Raw genomic sequence first — 18,324 nt, forward strand, 5'->3', positions numbered from 1 at the left:
TATGACAACTGTGTCTGCTGAAGATCTCACACTCAGAGTCAAAGGAGGATGCTTCGCAGAATTCCAGTTAGGCCTCAATTTTGGGATCAACCTGTCCATTGAAGGGCTAATCAGAGTGAGGCAGCACGTCATCAATGTGTTCGATTATGCCTTTAATGCGGAGCCAATTGACATCATTCATGGAATCAAGAAAGGTGTAAGAATCACCAAACCTCCTCCACTCATTGAAACACCTGGCTACAATTACAATCGATTTTTTGTTCAGGAGCTGAGGGCTCGAAACCTGGCCGGCACAAATGAGGGCATTGAGGTCAGAAGGTCACTCACTTACAGCAAGTGGAGGCCTGAAGGATGGAAGTACTGGCAGGTTTACCAGAATGACCTGTTGTGGAACAAGCAGGACAGAGAAAGAGCGCTAAGCGAGCATCTTGCTAAGTTGCATCGTTCGGATGAGAAGCCTGTTTGGGGTAAAGCCCAGGATGAGGATGAGGATGAACAGGATGTGATTGTTGTGGAAATTGACAACGAATATTATGAAGAGAAACAGCCAGGAGATGACAGGGATGTACAGATTGTTGAAAGGGAAGAAGAGGCAAAGGTAGACACAGGAGACAAAGAAAACAAGAAAGAAAATTCTAATGAGAATCAGGAACTTAGAAGATCTGTTGAAGTCAATGAAGAGCTAGCTTCACAATACAAGCAGGAGCTCAACTTGGCCAAGGTTCAAGTGTCCAAAGAAAGAGCTGCGGCGAAGGAATGGAAGAGACAAGTTAACATCCTAGAAAGAGATAACAAAGAGTTAAATACCGCGGTCTCCAAGTATACCAGGCAGGTGGATGTGTTGGAAGCTCAGGTAAAGAGGATGCGCGAAGAATACAAGTTTCTGCGTGATCTCTACGAATTCGGAGGAAGACAAAGATGTCTCAAGGTCAATGGTAGGCGTTATGCCTACGAGAATGATTTCGATGAAAATGATGAGGATGAGGATTATATGGATATGCTTTAAGCTCAAAGTCAGCCATCCTCAAATGTGATAATACTCGATGTGTGATAAAAAGGCCAAAAGTAAAACAAAACTTAAAATATAATCAATGTGAGGATTTGTGGATTTATGATAATTGTATCAATATTCTAGATTAACTGGTGGAGTGTTAAAAGGCCAAATAACTACCTAAGGAAGAATCTCCCCCATGAAGAGGCCGACGTGATCATGAAGATAGGAGGACTCTTCAGTTATTTTATGTGGATATAAAAAGACCAAAATAAATTATTGTTTTATATTTGTCTATTCATTTTATTTGATATTTGAATTCTTATTTTATGTATCTTAACTTTGGGCAATTTGCAGACTCTAGTTGTTTCTGGGGTTTGAGTTTTATGTGTATTAAAAGATCTAAATTATCGTGTGCTTTTAGACAGTGTAAAATGGCCTTGATCCTGTCTACCTGATGATTGGTTACACTGTTGTTTAGGTGAGATATGCTACATTTTATCATCCTTTCACCATTTTCCTGTTTTTGTATTTCAAGTCGTCGTTCATTGAGAGCGCGTATTTTTCTCAAATTTTCTTCTCTTTCTGCTTGCTGAAAAAGGTGGATGCATTGCATATCTTATTGTTTTGTATATCAGGGAGGGGAGGGGGGGGGGGAGCTCTTCTTTGGAACCAGGGGAAGTACTTTTAAGGTTCTTAAGGCGTTTTGAGATTAACTCCACCGTCGGTTCCAGAGTAACAACAATATCTATTCTTCAGCTGGAGCAAAAGTATAAGGCTGTACAATTGATTTATAATAACAATAGGTGCATTTGCTGTTATTTTTGTGTACAGATAGACGGAAGGACCAAACATAGTTACTAAATAGCTTCGCTGATAAAATAAAAAAATTTCTAAATGAGTCATTTCTTACCTTTTTCTTTTCGTCAAGTTCCCTCTTGATCCTATTCATGTTCATTTCCAACTCTTTCTTTGTTACAAGTCTGTAGTTAAAGTTGTTAATAAATAACAACAGAAAAAAATATAGTTGAAGAACCCAACAAAATATTGTAATTCATCAAAAAAGGATTTTGTGAATTTAAAGTTTTGTTTATTATGTAAGAAAATAAAGATGAGTTACTGTCAAATGCTTTGTTTCATTCAAGAAAACAGTAAATAAACCTTCACAAAACTATTTGCAGTTTTAACACCTAATTAGACGCAAAGTAATTCTTTTTCCTCTCTTATATTAAGTCTTCTCCTTAAATTTTTTAAAACTTCAATTTAAAAATGAAGATTCATTGCTGTAATTTTATTAATATTCCTATCATTATGTCTTTCTCTCATATGCAGGGAAAGGACAGATTTTGTAGTAAACCAACATTTACAATGGGGGCACTGCTCTCCCTCTCCTTCCTGCACAAAAATAATATGTTTTAAAGGGATTAAAAATAATCTTTAAGATTATTTTAAAGTTACAACATGACATATTCTGATACTGTTTAAGTGACAATGTTAAAATTACATTTTTAAATACATGTTAAGATCTAATATATTACCTTGGAATGGCTGGACATGTGTCTATCTAAATTACACTTTTGAAAGAATCCCCATCCACACAAGTTACATTCAAATGGTTTCTTTCCACTGTGCGCCATCAAATGTCTCTTGATCCTATGATTTGATACTATTATTAAACTTTGCAAATGTAACAATGTACCAAGTATTTTTTTATAATTCTGAATCTGCATGTGTACTTTAAAATATTAGTAAAATGTTATGTGGTTTAGGAAAGAAGGCAAAAATAAGAGAATAAAAGGTAGGATAATTAAGTAGATTAAGGGAAAGGTTGTTACAGCGTAAATAAAAAAATTATACAGATACATAGGCGGACACACTCTAGTTATAGAGAAACTGCGCTACACTAATGGAATAAAATAAATGTTATTACCTTCTTCTCAGCTGTTGTTTAAGGGCTGAAGATCTTGGGTCATCAGCAGGCCTAAATTAATATAAAATTCAAATATAACAATAAAAACTCAACTATAATCATTTTTGACTGACAGAAAAGTAGAAGGCAACGTATTGCCATGATATCCCTTTTTATATTTTTTTAAAAATTTCTATGAAAACAGATGTTCGATTCTTAAACTATTCTTTGATCTTCACTTATCATATGGATATAAAAGTGACTGTTCATAAATAATCAAATAAAACTTACAATTCAGGGAAAACTTTCCCACAGATATGGCATTTTCTATCACCAGAGGGAAGCAGGATCAAGTGTTTGATATTGTACATGTCATCAATACCGTCAGAAGAAGTTGTCTAAAATATTAATATATTAAAGAAATAAGTTTGCTAAAATAAATATAACATAAGATAAAGTTTTGTGGCTAAGTAGAGCTTATGGCAGTTTAAATGATATGCAGAGGTGGATCTTTAAATCACAGGGATGACACTGCCGATGCCTCTAGTGAGCCGATTTGAAAACGGCTCACCTAATAGCGATCTTCAAGTCAAAATGGCAGTGGTGAGCCGGTGGGTGTTTCCAAAGTGTTTCCCAGCTCATCCCTGCCATTTTGATATCAAGATCCATGCTTTATTGACAGCACTGGCATAAGAGTAAGGCAGCACTAAATGATTTTAAGATCCAGCTCAGATAACACAATTTGCTGCCTATTTGAACTTGAATTTTTGTCCAACTTTTAGTTTGATTTTTTAAGGTTCTTTTTATTGCCCCAATTTCTTGCTACTAATTCGATCTAGGTAAGATCATACTAGCAGGAATAATAATCTTTAGTCTACCTTTTGAATCTTTGCTCTTGGAGATTGAGATCTTGAGGATGATGCTTCCCCACCTTCTTCATAATCTTCGTCAAATGATTCCCTAAGATTAGCAAAATTATCATCATTATTATTTCTTAAATTGAATTTAAGCATTTGACAATAATACTTCTGTTGTATTTTTTGTTAAAAAAGGTATTACTACCAACCTGGTACTTTGTTCCAGTAAGTCTGTGAGAGTATGGCCTAAAACAAATGAATTATATTCAAATTGTTTTGATAAAATCAATCTTTGTAATCTTACCCAGGAGGGAGGGGTTATTGGACTGTAAGTTAGGCTGGTCTACAAAGTTTTTTTTAAACACGTCATCTTAGGGGACTGTTTTTAATTCTTGATTAGATGGTACAAAATAGCAAAATATAAATCAATTAATTTTCGATTGTCTTATCCTTTAAGTTCCCAAAATCTTACCTAAAGTACTGCTGGGACGGTTTCTTCTAGTTTCTTTCTTTTCCTATGAAAAAAAATATCATTTTTATCTAAATTAAATGATAAAATGTAATGTGCGTCAATAGAAAAAGAAATCATGAAGTTCATCAAATTTTGTTGCTAGATTTTTTAATGTTATAAACATACTCGAATTTCAATAACACCTCGCATTTTAATCTTAATCATGTTGTGTTCTATATTGCTGGTCTTTATCTAAAATTGTCCTATCCATAGACGTCCAAGGGGGGGGGGGTAAAGGGGTGATTACCTCCCCCCCCAAATGAATTTGGGATGCCGTAGGCACCCCCAAAATTTTGGATTTTCAATTTTTACCCCCCCCCCCCAAATAAAAAAAATGCCTCTATGAAAAAAAGATTACCCCCCCCCCCAAATTATTTTCTCTCAAAATTTTACCCCCCCCCCCCCCAAATAAAAAAGCTTGGACGCCCCTGGTTCTATCCCTTTATCCCTGATACTAACCTCTATACACTGAGAACTAAGAATATCTTGTGACAAAGTTCTAAATATTATTGGTATTTATTCTAACACTTACCTAACTTTCCGGTTATTCTGATTCCTGAATACTGTTTGTCTTTCATTGTCCTATCCCTTTATCCCTGATACTAACCTCTATACACTGAGAACTAAGAATATCTTGTGACATATTTGGAAACAGTTCTAAATACTGTTGGTCTTCTTCATCTATATCCTACACAAATATGTTTTATACACAATGAAGTATCATATGCAACACTATTCATCAGTAAAAATGTATCCTTATTTCCAGATTTAAACAATTAATTATGTTAGTTTAAAATGTCTTTATGTATCTGTTAGGACAGACACAACCCAGATGTTAAAAAACTTTGCTTAAAAAAACCAAAAAGAAATTTTTTGATTTACCTTTCCGTAAACTTTTATTTCAATCTTTAAATCCTTCCATTCCATGGAGAAGTCTGGCTTCTTCCTTTTCCTGTCCTGTCCGCCATTCATAGCAGCTGTGGCAGCTTCTGAACCGTTGAAAGCAGCTGCAGCAGCTGTTCTCATCTCTGCGGCACCTAGAGAGAAAAATAAAAATCTCTTAAATAAATATTATACCAAATCTTTTATTAAGAATGTATTGTTATTACTGTTTATTTTTAAAGCCTTAAGATAAAATTAATATTTTTTAGAAGGTTGAATAATGAAATATCCTCTCCCTATTTCTAAGTTAGTGTGATATTTTACAATATTTAGACGATTTAAGGTTAACAAATTAAATAAATACTTACAGAATGGGTAAACTTGTTATATTTCTAACAATAAACCTAATGCAGCAAGTATACTGCATTGAGAAAAGTTTACGAAAAGACGTAAAAATATGGATTCTCCCCCCTTACACAAATATTTCACCTGGTGGGGTATATTCCTCGTCCTCTTCCCCCATAACTGTCATCTTATCATTAGCTTCTCTGAAAAGCATACAAAATTTACAAGATATCGATAAATAAGTAGTTTTTCAAATAAATGTAGGGATCTTAAGGAATAAGACAATTACCCCTTCTGTAGATTAAAATTATTGGTTGAAAAGTTTGGATACTAATACTTGGAACAACTTATGAAAATTTGATAGTAGCCCCAAGTATTTGACCAAACAAATAAGGTAAAGTGGTTATAAAACTTTGGGTACCAGTAAAATTTACAGTCTAACGTCCCATTCTTCCCTTACAAAATATCACAGAAAATTTGAGATCACACAAATTTAATGAACATTGTTTTTTCAACATGAAAAATTGCGTCAAACAGCTTAGATTCTCCCACTTTGTGTTCTCCTTTATTCCAGATCTGTTTCTGATTCTGAGGAGTTCTGTGTGTCTGATTGTTCGACTTCATCTCCCTGCCAAAATATTTTTTTTTACAAAATGCTATTTTATCCTCACATAAAAAAAAGTAACAGGATGTCTATGTATGTCAGTCTGAATGTACCGAAGGAACTCGCTAACCGCTGAACCGATATCGTTCTACTTTACAATGTAGTTCCTGGGAAGGTTTATTACTATATTTGCGACTCTCCGGCGTATCCGCTAGTAAAAGAAAAATGGGGTATAGTCCCTTTCGTAACATCGCACCTTATGGGGCGATTCTTTGTATTTTTTACAGTAGCTTTTCTCCTATTTCTAGCCCCTGCGGGGGGCTCTAACACTGCGGGGCCAATTACCTAACCCTGTGGGGCAATCACCTAACCCAATATAACCAAACATAACCTAAAATAACCTATAAAAAGCCATTTTAAAAATACGACGAATCGCCCCTTATGGGGCGATGTTCCGAAAGGGACTATTCCCGAAAAATGGTTTTAAAACGTGAATAATAAAACTTTTTATAAGATATGTTTGATCATGAACATCAACAACACAAACATTCTCTCATATCCTATTATATAAAGAAGTAAGGGATTTTTTTGTCTGAAGCGTTGGATCGCAATAACCACTAAACCGATTGGGTTTTCTATTTTAGGCAAGCTTCACATAGGTCCAGTGATGGTATTAGTATGATTTACCTTCAGTTTTAAGTCTTTATATGGTTTTAAGCTATTTGTCTAGCCCCTCTTTGCACCTTCGAATACAAAGCCCTTAGATGCTAGGGGCTTGCCCACTAGTCTATAATACAAAGTAAAACGATGTCTGTCTGTCTGTTGTTTGTAGCGAAGGATCTCGCTGACCGCCGAACCGATCAGGTTCTCCTTTACAGGGTAGCTTCTCATAGGTCCCAGGAAGGTTTATAACTATTTTCTTTGGGGGTGGGACATTCGCAATCCCCCCCGCCTAATTTTTAAATACGAAAAATTAGTTTGATCAAAGCCGCTAGTATAAGAATAAAGAATTAAATATTTATTAAAAGATGAAAAATTTAAACATACAATTCCTAATATCTAAATAATCGCTTACCTCTTCTAATTCCAATTCTTTGAGTCTTTCTTCAGAAATGTGATCGTTTATAATATTTGACAGCATATTTCTAAACAATAAGAGATTTGATTCCTTAACAAGTATTGTCAACAAATCACTGAATATGACATTTAAATTAAACGCATTTCTTTCTTTTAAGCAAGTTTTCTTTATTACGTTTCTAAATTAGCTAATAAACAATGGAGTTTTATTAACTCACAAAATGAAATAATAGTTATTTATCGTATTTTCCGCGGATACAGGGGTGTATATTCTGCACAAGATTTATTTTTTTTCCCCTGCTACAAAATTTTTTATTTTTCTTCCCCCCCTAGTTTTTTATCACCAAGTAGGGGGGAAATGGAAAAATATTGAAAGAACTCTATATTTTATTTATTTTATCCCTCCTACCACACATTTTTTAAAGTTTTTTCACCAAGGACGGGGGGGAAATGGAAAAAATGTTTTCAGTTTTCTTAATTTTTACATTTTTTTTCCCTCCAACCACTCATTTTTTATTTCCCCCCCCCCCCCCCTGAGCAGGGGATCCCATGTAGAATATACACCCCTGCGCGGCGGATATCTAAATAAAAAAAATATTAGATTAAAACCAGTTTTGTTAACCTCGAATGACCAAAAGCTCAGACTAATAAAACTGGTTATAATTTTATGACTTTTACATTAATATTCGTGGAAAATTGTCTGTAATACAATGCTATACATGATTTCAGTATGGCTGAGAAACGGTTTAAATCGGTTTCGAAGCCATTCTGGAATATATGGCAATTATACTAATAAATCTGCTTAATTTACCTGAGTTTTTCCTCAGTTCCAGGTTGGAACCAGCCACTTTTTTCCGAGCATTCATCCGCTCCAGAACCTGCCAACAGCTCCTGGGCGGCATCGATTTGTATATCACAATATTGGTAGAACATTTGTCTGTACGGCGGAATACGACCTTTACGGAATAGATACACGTCCTGTAGCTTGTCTATTTCTTCTTCTGTTTCCCGACTGGTGCCCGGTGCGTCCTTGTCTGTTTCGCCGGCACCCGAGAGGCTTGATTTGTTGATTAGGGATGTTTTTGGCTTGGACCAGTTGATGGCCTTGTAGGGGAGGAGGTAGTTTGCGTAGCTGCGCTTTGCCGCGACTTTGTGTCTTGCTCCACCTTGTTTAAACATATTACATTATAAATAAAAGGAAAGCAGTTACATAAACAATCTAATATATTAAAATAAAATATTAATAAGAAATCTGCTACACTCTACCTTGCAGTCGAACACGATAGTCCAGGGTTTGATACTTTCCAGCTGAAGGGTCTTTCCGCGGGTCATACCCAAACCTAACCCATTGATTGCGCCACGGGCCAGTGGTGTAATAGTACGCCAAGGCGGGTAGGATAAATTTCAGCCGGTCTGAGGCGATGCGGGTTATGGCGTTTATCGCATTTTTTGACCATATGGGGCGGTCATTTGTGAACATGTTCTGTACTATTTCAAAGCGTTCTTGGTCGATGAATTTAATTTTCATGTGGCTGATGGCAATTTCTCTTGCTTGGTCAGGTACCTTGCATTAAAACAAACAATTAAAGATATGTTGAGGATTTTATGTAAAATCAATAAAAATGGATATAGAGTATACGTGAATAATAGATATTATGAAATAGAAAATATTGTCGTTAATATAGGTTGCTAACATGGGCATCATTTATTGGTAAGTTCGTTCATCCAGTAGGAGGAGAGGATGGGGTAAAAGGGGGGAGGGGGGGTCGTTCTTTTATCCTGCTACAAGTTTCAATTTATTAGAGTACATGAGAATCTGGTGTATATAATATAAAATATATAAGATTATTTCTTTTCATATTGTATTATAAAACTTCTTTTAGTTTGTCTTAAAACCTTTTCAACGTCAAAAGTGACAAATATGGCGTGGTGAGAACGGCGTTGTCTTGTCCGTCCAATTATATTGTTCGGCGTGGCCACACCCGTTTTCTCCGCCGAGGCCTCCCGCCGAAATTGGTAATCCTAAAATTATTATTTTCAATAACTTTTTTCAGTAGGTAAGTAACAACGTTAAAATATTATTTTTCTTCTCTGATAACAATTTCTGTATCATATTGCACATATTAATTATCCACAAAGACACAAATTTTAAACACAGAGTAGAACTAAACAAAGATAAACACATATTAGAACAGGAAAAACAAAGGGGGTGGGGGGTGGTGGGTTGTGCTAAAATTCCGTAAAGGTTTGAGTTTTAAGGCTTAAAAACAGTAGTAGAACGATAATATTCACTAAATATGTGTATTCCTTATTGAATAGAACCATAGACAAAAAATTTATATATTTATATTTAGTGAATATTATCGTTCTACTACCTACTGTTTTTAAGCCTTAAAACTCACACTTTTGCGGAATTTTAGCACAACCTACAAAGTACATAGGCTGTGAGCATGTCGGATATTTTTAGGGATAAGACAATGGACGATATATTGATATACATCCCCATTCCCAATGATGATAATCAAAGCTACCCCTTCTGTAGATCAAAATTATTGGTCGTAAAGTTTTGACACTACTAGTATTGAACCAACCAATTAAAATTTCAAAGTCAACGAATAAGATGACTATGGTTATAAACGAGTATCAGTGTAAATTTTCAGTCTAATGTCCACACCCTTCCTGGGGCGTGTAAAGCATACCTGGGGAACATCCATTCTGGAGAAAACGGCTGGAGGTAAAAATAGATCCGCAGGTTTATCTATCCAATTACTACGAACCAGCTTGTTGAAAAATACCTAAAATAAATAAATAACATGTTAATTACAGTCAATTCTGATTTCTACTTTATATGACCTATTAATAAGCAAAATGTTTCTTCGGAAAGTTTAAGCCTTTTTTTATCCACTTCCCCAAAACTTATAAATTAAACCTACGAGGCAAAGCTGATAAAGTACTATATTTGAATTGAATGGAACCAAGGATGACAACATCCATAAGTAGCGAAAAACAAAAAAAAAATCATAGAATGAACAAACGGATAAAGCGAGAAATAGAGCAGATATTTAGAGAGAGAATATGCAAAACTCAAAAATAGTTACTTATCACATCGTATTATAAACAGCTTTCCGCGGATGTAGAATTATAAGATTAAAACCAGTGTTGTTAGCCTCGAGGTGCCGAAGGCACGGGCTAAAAAACTGGTTTTAATCTTATGATTGTACATTTTTATATTCGTTGAAAGCTGGATATAATACGATGCTAGACATAGTTTTTTTCGTATGGATGAGAACCGGTTTCTATCCACCGGATTCGAATGAATACGGGAAAATAACTAGAATTAGCCCTACATTAGGAAACAAAATATTCCTTCTGTCCATCTGTACAACAAAACTGCAAGCTGCCTACCTCTGGATAAATAGAAATATTTGTTCCTTGTTCTGTTTTCTTCATTGGCAGGTACTGGAAATCACAGAGATTGTTGAATCTGAAAATTTAAGCTTTACCTTAAGGAGAAGGGACTTTCAGACTGGCCAGCCAATTTTGAAAATAAAAAACGTACATAACGTACACAAAAAAAATACGTTACGTACATAAAAAAAAGTAAAAAACGTACAAAAACGTACATTCCTAATAAAAATAAGTTAAATAATTTCCTAGTTACCTATTATCAATACATTTAAGTCTACTAGCAGCTACCTGTAAAGGAGAACCATAGTGAACTGACAGACACAAGATATCCTATTACTCTATTCAAAAGAACTAGCGTCTACGCTCCTAAAGGCCTCTAGGGGCACTTGAGGAGGGGAGAGTTGAATTCAATAAAAAAAACATGGATGACAACATACATAAGTAGCGAAGCTCAAAAGTTATTTATAGACATCTGGAAAAAAATTTACTTAAAATCGCAATTAAAATTCATTTTTGGGGGGAGGAGGTAGTTTTTTTCTGAAGTCAATTTCTCTTGGGAGGGTGGATGGTGATACTCTTCCCCAAAATAGTTATAAAACTTCCAAAAACCTATGAGAAGCTATCCTGTTAAGGAGAACCATATCGGTTCCGTGGTTAGCGAGATTCGTTGGTTCAAACAAACAGACATTCTGTTATTATGTACAAAGTATATCCTATTATAAGGACCAGCGACTACGCCCTTAGAGGCCTCTAGAGGAACTTGATTAGGGGGGGGGGGGAGTTGAATTCAAAAACCCATTTTTTTATTTAAAAATAAAAAGTAAAAAACAAGGATGAAAACATCCTTAAGTAGCGAAGCTCAAAAGTTATGGATGGAAATCTGGGAACTATATAAACTATAGAGTAGTGTCGTAAAAAATAAGCATTTAACTTATTTAAATAAATCACAAAACCTTTTAAAAATATATAATAACGTGAAAATCTAGGAATAAATTCAGCCCCCCAACCAATAAGCAAATCTCAATGAAATTTAGTGGAAGTATTAAGAATGAAAACTAATACAATCCCTAAAATTACAACCGTCTATCAGGAATATGAGTTGTGAAAATCACAAAAACCTATACATCTAGGAATCGATCTAGCACTGCAACAAATAGACAAACCTTAAAGAAACTTTTTGAAAATATGTAGAATGTGAATTTATTTATTCCCTGAAAATTTTAGCCGTCTATCTTGAATAGAAGTCGAGAAAACCATGAAAAAAAGAAAATCTAGGAATAGATCTAGCACCCAACCAAAAGGCAAATCTCAATGAAAATATGTAGAATGTGAACTTATTCAATCAAAAAACAGGAGCCGAGAAAATCACGTTTCTCCGAGAGCATAACGGACTGACAAAGTGATTATAGAGTAGCTTCGCTAATAATTTTTTTAGTGAGGGAAGGGGGAGTAGACCACCCCCATTTCTGATTTCAATTTTAAAAAGAAAGAAAAAATAGGGGAAGGGTTGTGATTTTTTTCTAAGAGTAGTTTCTCTTGGGAGGGAGGTTGTACCCTCTCCCAGGACCTATGAGAATCTACCCTGTAAAAGAGAACCATATCGGTTTAGCGGTTAGCGAGAACCTTCGGTACAAATAAACTGACAGAGAGACATACATCCTGTTATTACGTACTAAGTATATTCTATTAAATAAAGTAGTAAGTTTTTTGTCTGATGCTTTTTCATAACTACTTCACACAGTTACCGAGATGGTTTTAGGCTATTTTTCTACCATTTTGAATACAGGTTCTTGAAGGGATATGGAAGGACAGAGAAAATAGCCTACAACCTCACAAAGATCATGTCGGTTCAGCAGTTAGCGAGATTCTTTGTTACAGAAAAAAAAGGATTTATAGGATAAACATATAATAGGATATAGGGTTATTTTGACTATTGCTAAAGATCTCAGAAAATACTAGTCTTTAATACAAAGTAAATCAATGCCTGTCTGTCTAAAGCTTAAGATCTTGGTAACCGCTGAACAGATTGGGTTCTAAATTCTAATCTTCAGGGAATATATCTACTAGTCCTGTGGTAGTTTTAGGCTATTTTCTTAGAGTGTGGGAAACCCACCCCCACCCCCCCAAAAAAAAAATCAACCACCCCTCAATTTATTTTTGTAAACTAATGCAAATTAGCGGGGTGGGGGAACCCCCACCGCACCCTGGGGCGAAGCCTAAATGAAAAAAATAATCACAATCTTTTTTTATATTTTTTTTGACAAATTTCCAACAAACGATTCTATAAAAGAGGGATACGAAGCCTCTAATCCTAGTAGAAAGTAAAAAGCTTTAAGTGTCCCTCCCCCAAAGAAAATAGCAAAAACCATCACAGGACTATTAGGTATATTCCATGAAGAGTAGAGCACAATAGGTTCAGTGGTTACTGAGATATTAAGCTTCTGATATACAGACGGACAAGCAGACGGACAGACATCATTCTACTTTGCATTATAGATAATATACTATTTTTGTAATACTTTTTGTACAAATACAAATAAATATACAAATACTTTTATACTTATATTTGATTCTTATTCTTTAAAAACGGAAGATACCAAAAAAAAAGACTTCTTAATCCTACACTGTGCACCATATGATATCTCGGAAAATTTACCCAAGTATATAAAGAATATGAAAAAAATTATCGTAAAATCTATTAAAGGGGTAGTAGCATGAAATGCATTTAAACTTGAATTTAGTCAACTGCATATCTCTTTCTGTTCAATAGTTTAAACTATATCTATAGGACATATATTTCAAATCCATAAATTTAAACTGTAAGTTCTAATAACATATATGCATAATTTACATACATATTTTTGTTTTATGAAAATTGAAGATATTATTGAATTTATTTAAATAATACCTACACCTATTGTTTTTGCAAACATTTTCGTACAAAACATACAAATTACTTTTCTGCTAATATTTGATTCTTATTATTTTTAAAAAAACGTAAAACGTACAAAAATACAAATTTCAAAATACGTTACGTACACATATCAAAATAACGTCCAGAACGTACACAGATTCGATGCGTAACGTACAAAACGTACAAAACGTACACTCTGGCCAGTCTGGACTTTGGACTGTAAACAGGGGTGTATATTCTGCACAAGATTATTTTTTTTCCCTGCTGCAAACTTTTTTTATTTTTTCCTCTCCAGTAAATTATACTGTTCAACTCAGTTTTTCAAATCCTAATTGGTTGGTACAAACAAGCATTGTCATTACTTTGTACCAATAATTTTGGGTATTTTTCATAAGGTGTTGAGGTGTAAATTAACTTTTCCTTCATTGCCCTATCCCTAAAAGTCCCTGTTTTTTTCCCACGCCTTTTCAATATGGCCTTTACTGTATTACCGTTGTTAAAAAAAACACTTTTCGATTTGAAAGGAACACTTTGAGCGTTCAAAAAAGACTTTGGGTATAGAAGTCCCTTTCGTGACAACGCCTCTCAATGGGCGTTGAATCGTATTTTCACATTAGCTTTTGCAGGGTTATTTTAGGTTAGGTTATGTTATGTGATTGTCCTTTAAGGTTAGGCAATTGGCCTCACAGGGTTAGAGCCCCTGGAAATAGGAGAAAATCGAAAATAAGACGAAACGCCACTTATGAGGCGTTGTCACGAAAGGGACTATAACCAAATCTTTTAGAAAATTTCATATGTTTTCGGATAATAAAAAATTATCTATCGTTGAGCTACCCCCACCCCCTCCCCCCACTGTCCCTGGTGTTAACGGATGTAATAGTTACCTGAAACATGAAGTAACCATGCCTAGAAACTGAGTTGTGTGTTTATATTCAGGTTTGTCCGTTTTGCCGCGTAAACTTGCTTTCAACCGTTTTCTCTGCACTCTCACAACAAATGCTAAATACGTATCCTCTAATATTGTTATCGTTTTTTGTTTGTTCGTTAAAATCTACTTAGGTACCAGCTGATTTGATTTAGTTTTTTTATTATAGGGATGCTTAATAACGGTCTAGGAAAATTTTTATTTAATCTTTTAATGATTCCAAGTTTTGGGTTGATTTATGGCTTTTTTACTTCCCTCCTCCCCTTCGAACACATTGAGAGTATAAAACGGTGATAATATTGGTAAATGTTTTATATGCACATTAAATTTAATTCTGCCTCATTATAACAAATTCTGGGACAAATTGAACTTCATACTTTAATTTGTACAGTAACATTAATTATCACATCTCTTTGCCATTAAAATAGCACAAATATTCTTGTACTGTTACACCACATTCCTGATTAGTTATTGATCCAAATTTTGGTGTCATGTGTTAGGCAAGTAGTATAACTTACATTAAATGGTCCTCTTTAGAATGCGAAAAATATCACCAAAATATCAAGTAGCTTTATTCCTAAACTAATAATAACTTACATGAGCAATTGTGTCTTTCTCCACAAGTAGGTTTACAGTAAATATCCTTGGGACGAAATCTCAGCTCCAGGCGCCTGTTCGTCTCTGATACTACTAAACCTGAATAAATAACCTTGATAAAATAAAAATAGTAAATAAAATTTTACTGAACATAAAAAAATCTGAATACTAAAATTACCTTAGTAAATATATGACCTTGATATATGAAAAAATAATCTTTCCTTAGAACAAAATTAAATCTTAGTACTGGGCAATTGAAATGGTTGTTCAAATATAAATACTACAATACTACTAAACCTGAATTTATAACCTTAATACTTCATAACTTGTTTTAACAACATAGCACGAGGTTATGTCCGTGTGGGTGCTGATTGCAGGATTAGCTCACGTAATATTTAGATTTTTAAAGCTGTGCTACTTATGGACATTATTGTCGTTGTTAAATGTTGATAGGTACCTATATTCTTCAAGCCACCCAGCGTTTTGATGGCTTTCTCATGATCATTGACCAATCCAGGGAATTCGATGCAAACTAATCCTGCTCCTTTGCACAGATATATCATTGTTAAGATTTGTAACTTTTAATATCATAAAGAAAGGGTAATATTCAGTAACGTCTATTTTTTTTAAAATTTAGTTTAGATAGCTAGGTAATTAAGTATTTAAAAAGGGTAATGAACGTAAATAAAATTGTCTTTTGGTACCATAAACACAGAATAATATGAATATATTTGCTAATCGTATTGTTATTATAGTTTTAAGGGGCGTCGTAGCTCAGTGGTAACGCATTGAATTACGTTGATGAGAGTCCGAGTTCTAGTCCCCATGAGGCAACTCGAATTTCTCAGTTGAATACATTCACGCAACTTCCCCTGGTTGTGTAAGAAGGGGATTATTGAGTAAGTTTGGATACTTAATAGTCACGTACATAATATCAGTACTACCCTTATCCCAAGCTCCTCTGCAGAGAGCGTCATTCATTACAGTGACTTAATTTGGAACACCTGTCATACTCGGCGAGGGTGAGGTAATAATGAGTAGCTCTTATGAGATAGCGGGTCAAGTCATAATGTGCTTGAACGTGGAGCTTGATAGCCCTAGTGGCTATACAAAAGTGTCTCAGCCTACTATATGTCTACTTAGGTCCAAACCCTAAGAAGCTATGGCTAATCAATCAATCAATCAATTATAGTTTTACGAAGGCAGAAAAATTATCATTCGAGTTTTGTTGGATCAAAATTTGCCTTAAAAAATTCGTTAAGTAATTTTTCTCCATTAATTTAAAAAGGGGGAGCTAGCTTGCGCAGAAATCCGTAGAGGTGTGAGTTTTCAAACTTTAAAATAGGAACAGAACTATAACATTTTGTTTATGACAGTTGCTCTAATATGGTACAATATAGAACCATAACGTAACAGACAATTCTACGGATTTCTGCGCAAGCTACCTCCCCTTTTTTTATTACTAAGTATAGATGATATTTTGTGCACCTTGATCAAATCCAATTTGTTCATCCCCACTCTCTCTGGCATCATCAACATTTTCAACCGTTTCCATGTCAGGTAGATCAGGATCTGAGGTGTCCACTTCCATTGAATCATTCATGTTAGACTTCAAGGGTTTATCTACATCAAAAGGGTGGTTCCATTCAAGTGTCCAAATAGTTAAGTTAATCAAAAAAACAAAAAGGCTACAAGGATGAAAAAACCTTTAGCAAAATAATTTAAAACAAGAACAAATATGAAGGAATAGTTCCACTAAATGCATTTGACGAAATAATCCTTCAAATGGTTACTTGTAGAATGTAATAAATGGTCAGTTATGAAGATAAAAGGAAATAAACCAGCGGTTTTTATTCTGCAAAAAATTCATGATTTTCCCCTGCTACAAAATTTAAATTTTTTGGCCTTCTTTAGTTTTTTCACCTAAAAGGCGGGAAAAATATTTTAAAAACTCTATATTTTGATTATTTAATTTCCCTCTCGCATATTTTTTAGTTTTTTTTCACCAAGGAGGGGGTAAATGGAAAAAATGTTTTAGTTCTCTTAATTTTTACATTTTTTTCCCCCAACCACATATTTTTTATCCCCCCCCCCAACCCTGAGCAGTGTCAATTTTGCAGAATATACACCGCTGGTATTCAATTAGTTAAGTTAATTTGAAGATAATCAAAATATAAATCTGATTTTTAAATGAGAAAAACAAGATAAGCGAATAAAAGAAATTAAAAGCAAGAACAATTACAAATAATTTCACGAAATAATCCTTCAAATGGTTTCTTGTAAAATATAATAAATGGTCAGTTATGAAGATAAAAGGTAGGAAACAAAACCTTTATAAGCTTGTATCCGCTTTCTAAATGTTATGTTGTATAATAAATCAGAAAAAAATGATTACTAATTATGAGTTCAAGTGCTTTTTGTGCAACAACCCCTTTTGTTTAATTTAAGAACCATAGGTGGATTCTTAAAAATTTTGTTGCCCCACTAATCGCTTATATAGTGGGGCAAAATTGTTTTCGTGAAAAATCCTCCAAAGTAACATAAAAAATCTACAAAAAAATAAATAAAACCTTATGTTCATAACCCTTCTATGATTTTGTTTAATTTTTGTAGAGTTTAAATGTGATTTTGGTGGTTTTTTCACGAAAACAATTTTGCCCTACTGAGCGATTAGTGGGGCAATTTTTTTGAAGAATCCACCTCTGAAACACGCTAAACACTATATGGAACTACCTCTATCATTTCTTTTTCTACATTTTTCAAATTCTTTTTATCTGAAATGTAAAAATTTTCTAATGTACAATTACATAATACATAGGTACATAATATTCATTTTATTAAATTTTAAATTTACAATAAATATTTTACATAAATAAAAATTTACAAAATTACAAACACAGAGATATAGAAATATGAAAATGGACGATAAACAATATTTCCAAAATTATTTATAGCTTAAAAATTCTAGATGATCAATGTCAAAATAAGACAATGAGAAGCATGGTGTAGGAAAATCTGACCACATTATTAGTTGGAAAGTGTACATATTATATTTTTTTCCAGAGGGCAGTTGTTTTTTTAGATCATCCAAATAATAAGGCTCTTAACGATTAAATATCTTGGAATAGAGTTTTTTTTAAAGAATATTCTAGTATGAGTATTTAATTGCCCATCTAGGAGTAATAAACCTTTCAGACATCATTATGTTAAAACTAGTTTTCTTGAATTTTTATTTCCTTACCCAATGTATTGTGAAAATATAATAGATATAAGTAATCTTATTCAGAATGTCTCTTGGAAAGAT

The 18,324-nt window shown here is 34.0% G+C and overlaps 2 protein-coding genes across 3 annotated transcripts in view; both read right to left on the reverse strand.

Annotated features, from left to right (window-relative positions):
• The window catches only part of LOC145314395 (uncharacterized), a 30,440-nt gene extending 24,575 nt beyond the window's left edge, over positions 1 to 5,865 (reverse strand). For both annotated transcript variants that reach the window (XM_080154280.1, XM_080154279.1), the window contains exons 1-12: positions 5,640 to 5,865; positions 5,151 to 5,305; positions 4,876 to 4,956; positions 4,230 to 4,272; positions 3,967 to 4,003; positions 3,779 to 3,860; positions 3,192 to 3,298; positions 2,922 to 2,972; positions 2,530 to 2,644; positions 2,295 to 2,386; positions 1,905 to 1,974; positions 1,512 to 1,583 (exon numbers count right to left, since the gene is read on the reverse strand). In XM_080154280.1, coding sequence (XP_080010406.1) covers positions 1,512 to 1,583; positions 1,905 to 1,974; positions 2,295 to 2,386; positions 2,530 to 2,644; positions 2,922 to 2,972; positions 3,192 to 3,298; positions 3,779 to 3,860; positions 3,967 to 4,003; positions 4,230 to 4,272; positions 4,876 to 4,956; positions 5,151 to 5,305; positions 5,640 to 5,709 — 975 coding nt within the window. In that variant the 5' untranslated portion in view covers positions 5,710 to 5,865. The remainder of the gene's footprint in view (positions 1 to 1,511; positions 1,584 to 1,904; positions 1,975 to 2,294; positions 2,387 to 2,529; positions 2,645 to 2,921; positions 2,973 to 3,191; positions 3,299 to 3,778; positions 3,861 to 3,966; positions 4,004 to 4,229; positions 4,273 to 4,875; positions 4,957 to 5,150; positions 5,306 to 5,639) is intronic.
• Positions 5,866 to 6,019: 154 nt separating this feature from the next.
• On the reverse strand, positions 6,020 to 18,227 carry l(2)37Cd (general transcription factor IIIC subunit l(2)37Cd). Its single transcript, XM_080154287.1, has 12 exons — positions 17,754 to 18,227; positions 16,509 to 16,643; positions 15,478 to 15,564; positions 15,021 to 15,119; positions 14,383 to 14,497; positions 10,582 to 10,660; positions 9,876 to 9,971; positions 9,073 to 9,198; positions 8,443 to 8,740; positions 7,988 to 8,342; positions 7,175 to 7,244; positions 6,020 to 6,123 (listed from the first exon to the last, which is right to left on the reverse strand). Exons 2-12 carry the CDS (start codon positions 16,621 to 16,623, stop codon positions 6,061 to 6,063), a joined length of 1,503 nt encoding a protein of 500 aa, XP_080010413.1. The 5' UTR covers positions 16,624 to 16,643; positions 17,754 to 18,227; the 3' UTR covers positions 6,020 to 6,060.
• Positions 18,228 to 18,324: the final 97 nt, after the last annotated feature.

Source organism: Acartia tonsa, chromosome 3 (genome assembly GCF_053477335.1).
Source record: "Acartia tonsa isolate MP-2025a chromosome 3, ASM5347733v1, whole genome shotgun sequence".
NCBI lineage: Eukaryota > Metazoa > Arthropoda > Copepoda > Calanoida > Acartiidae > Acartia > Acartia tonsa.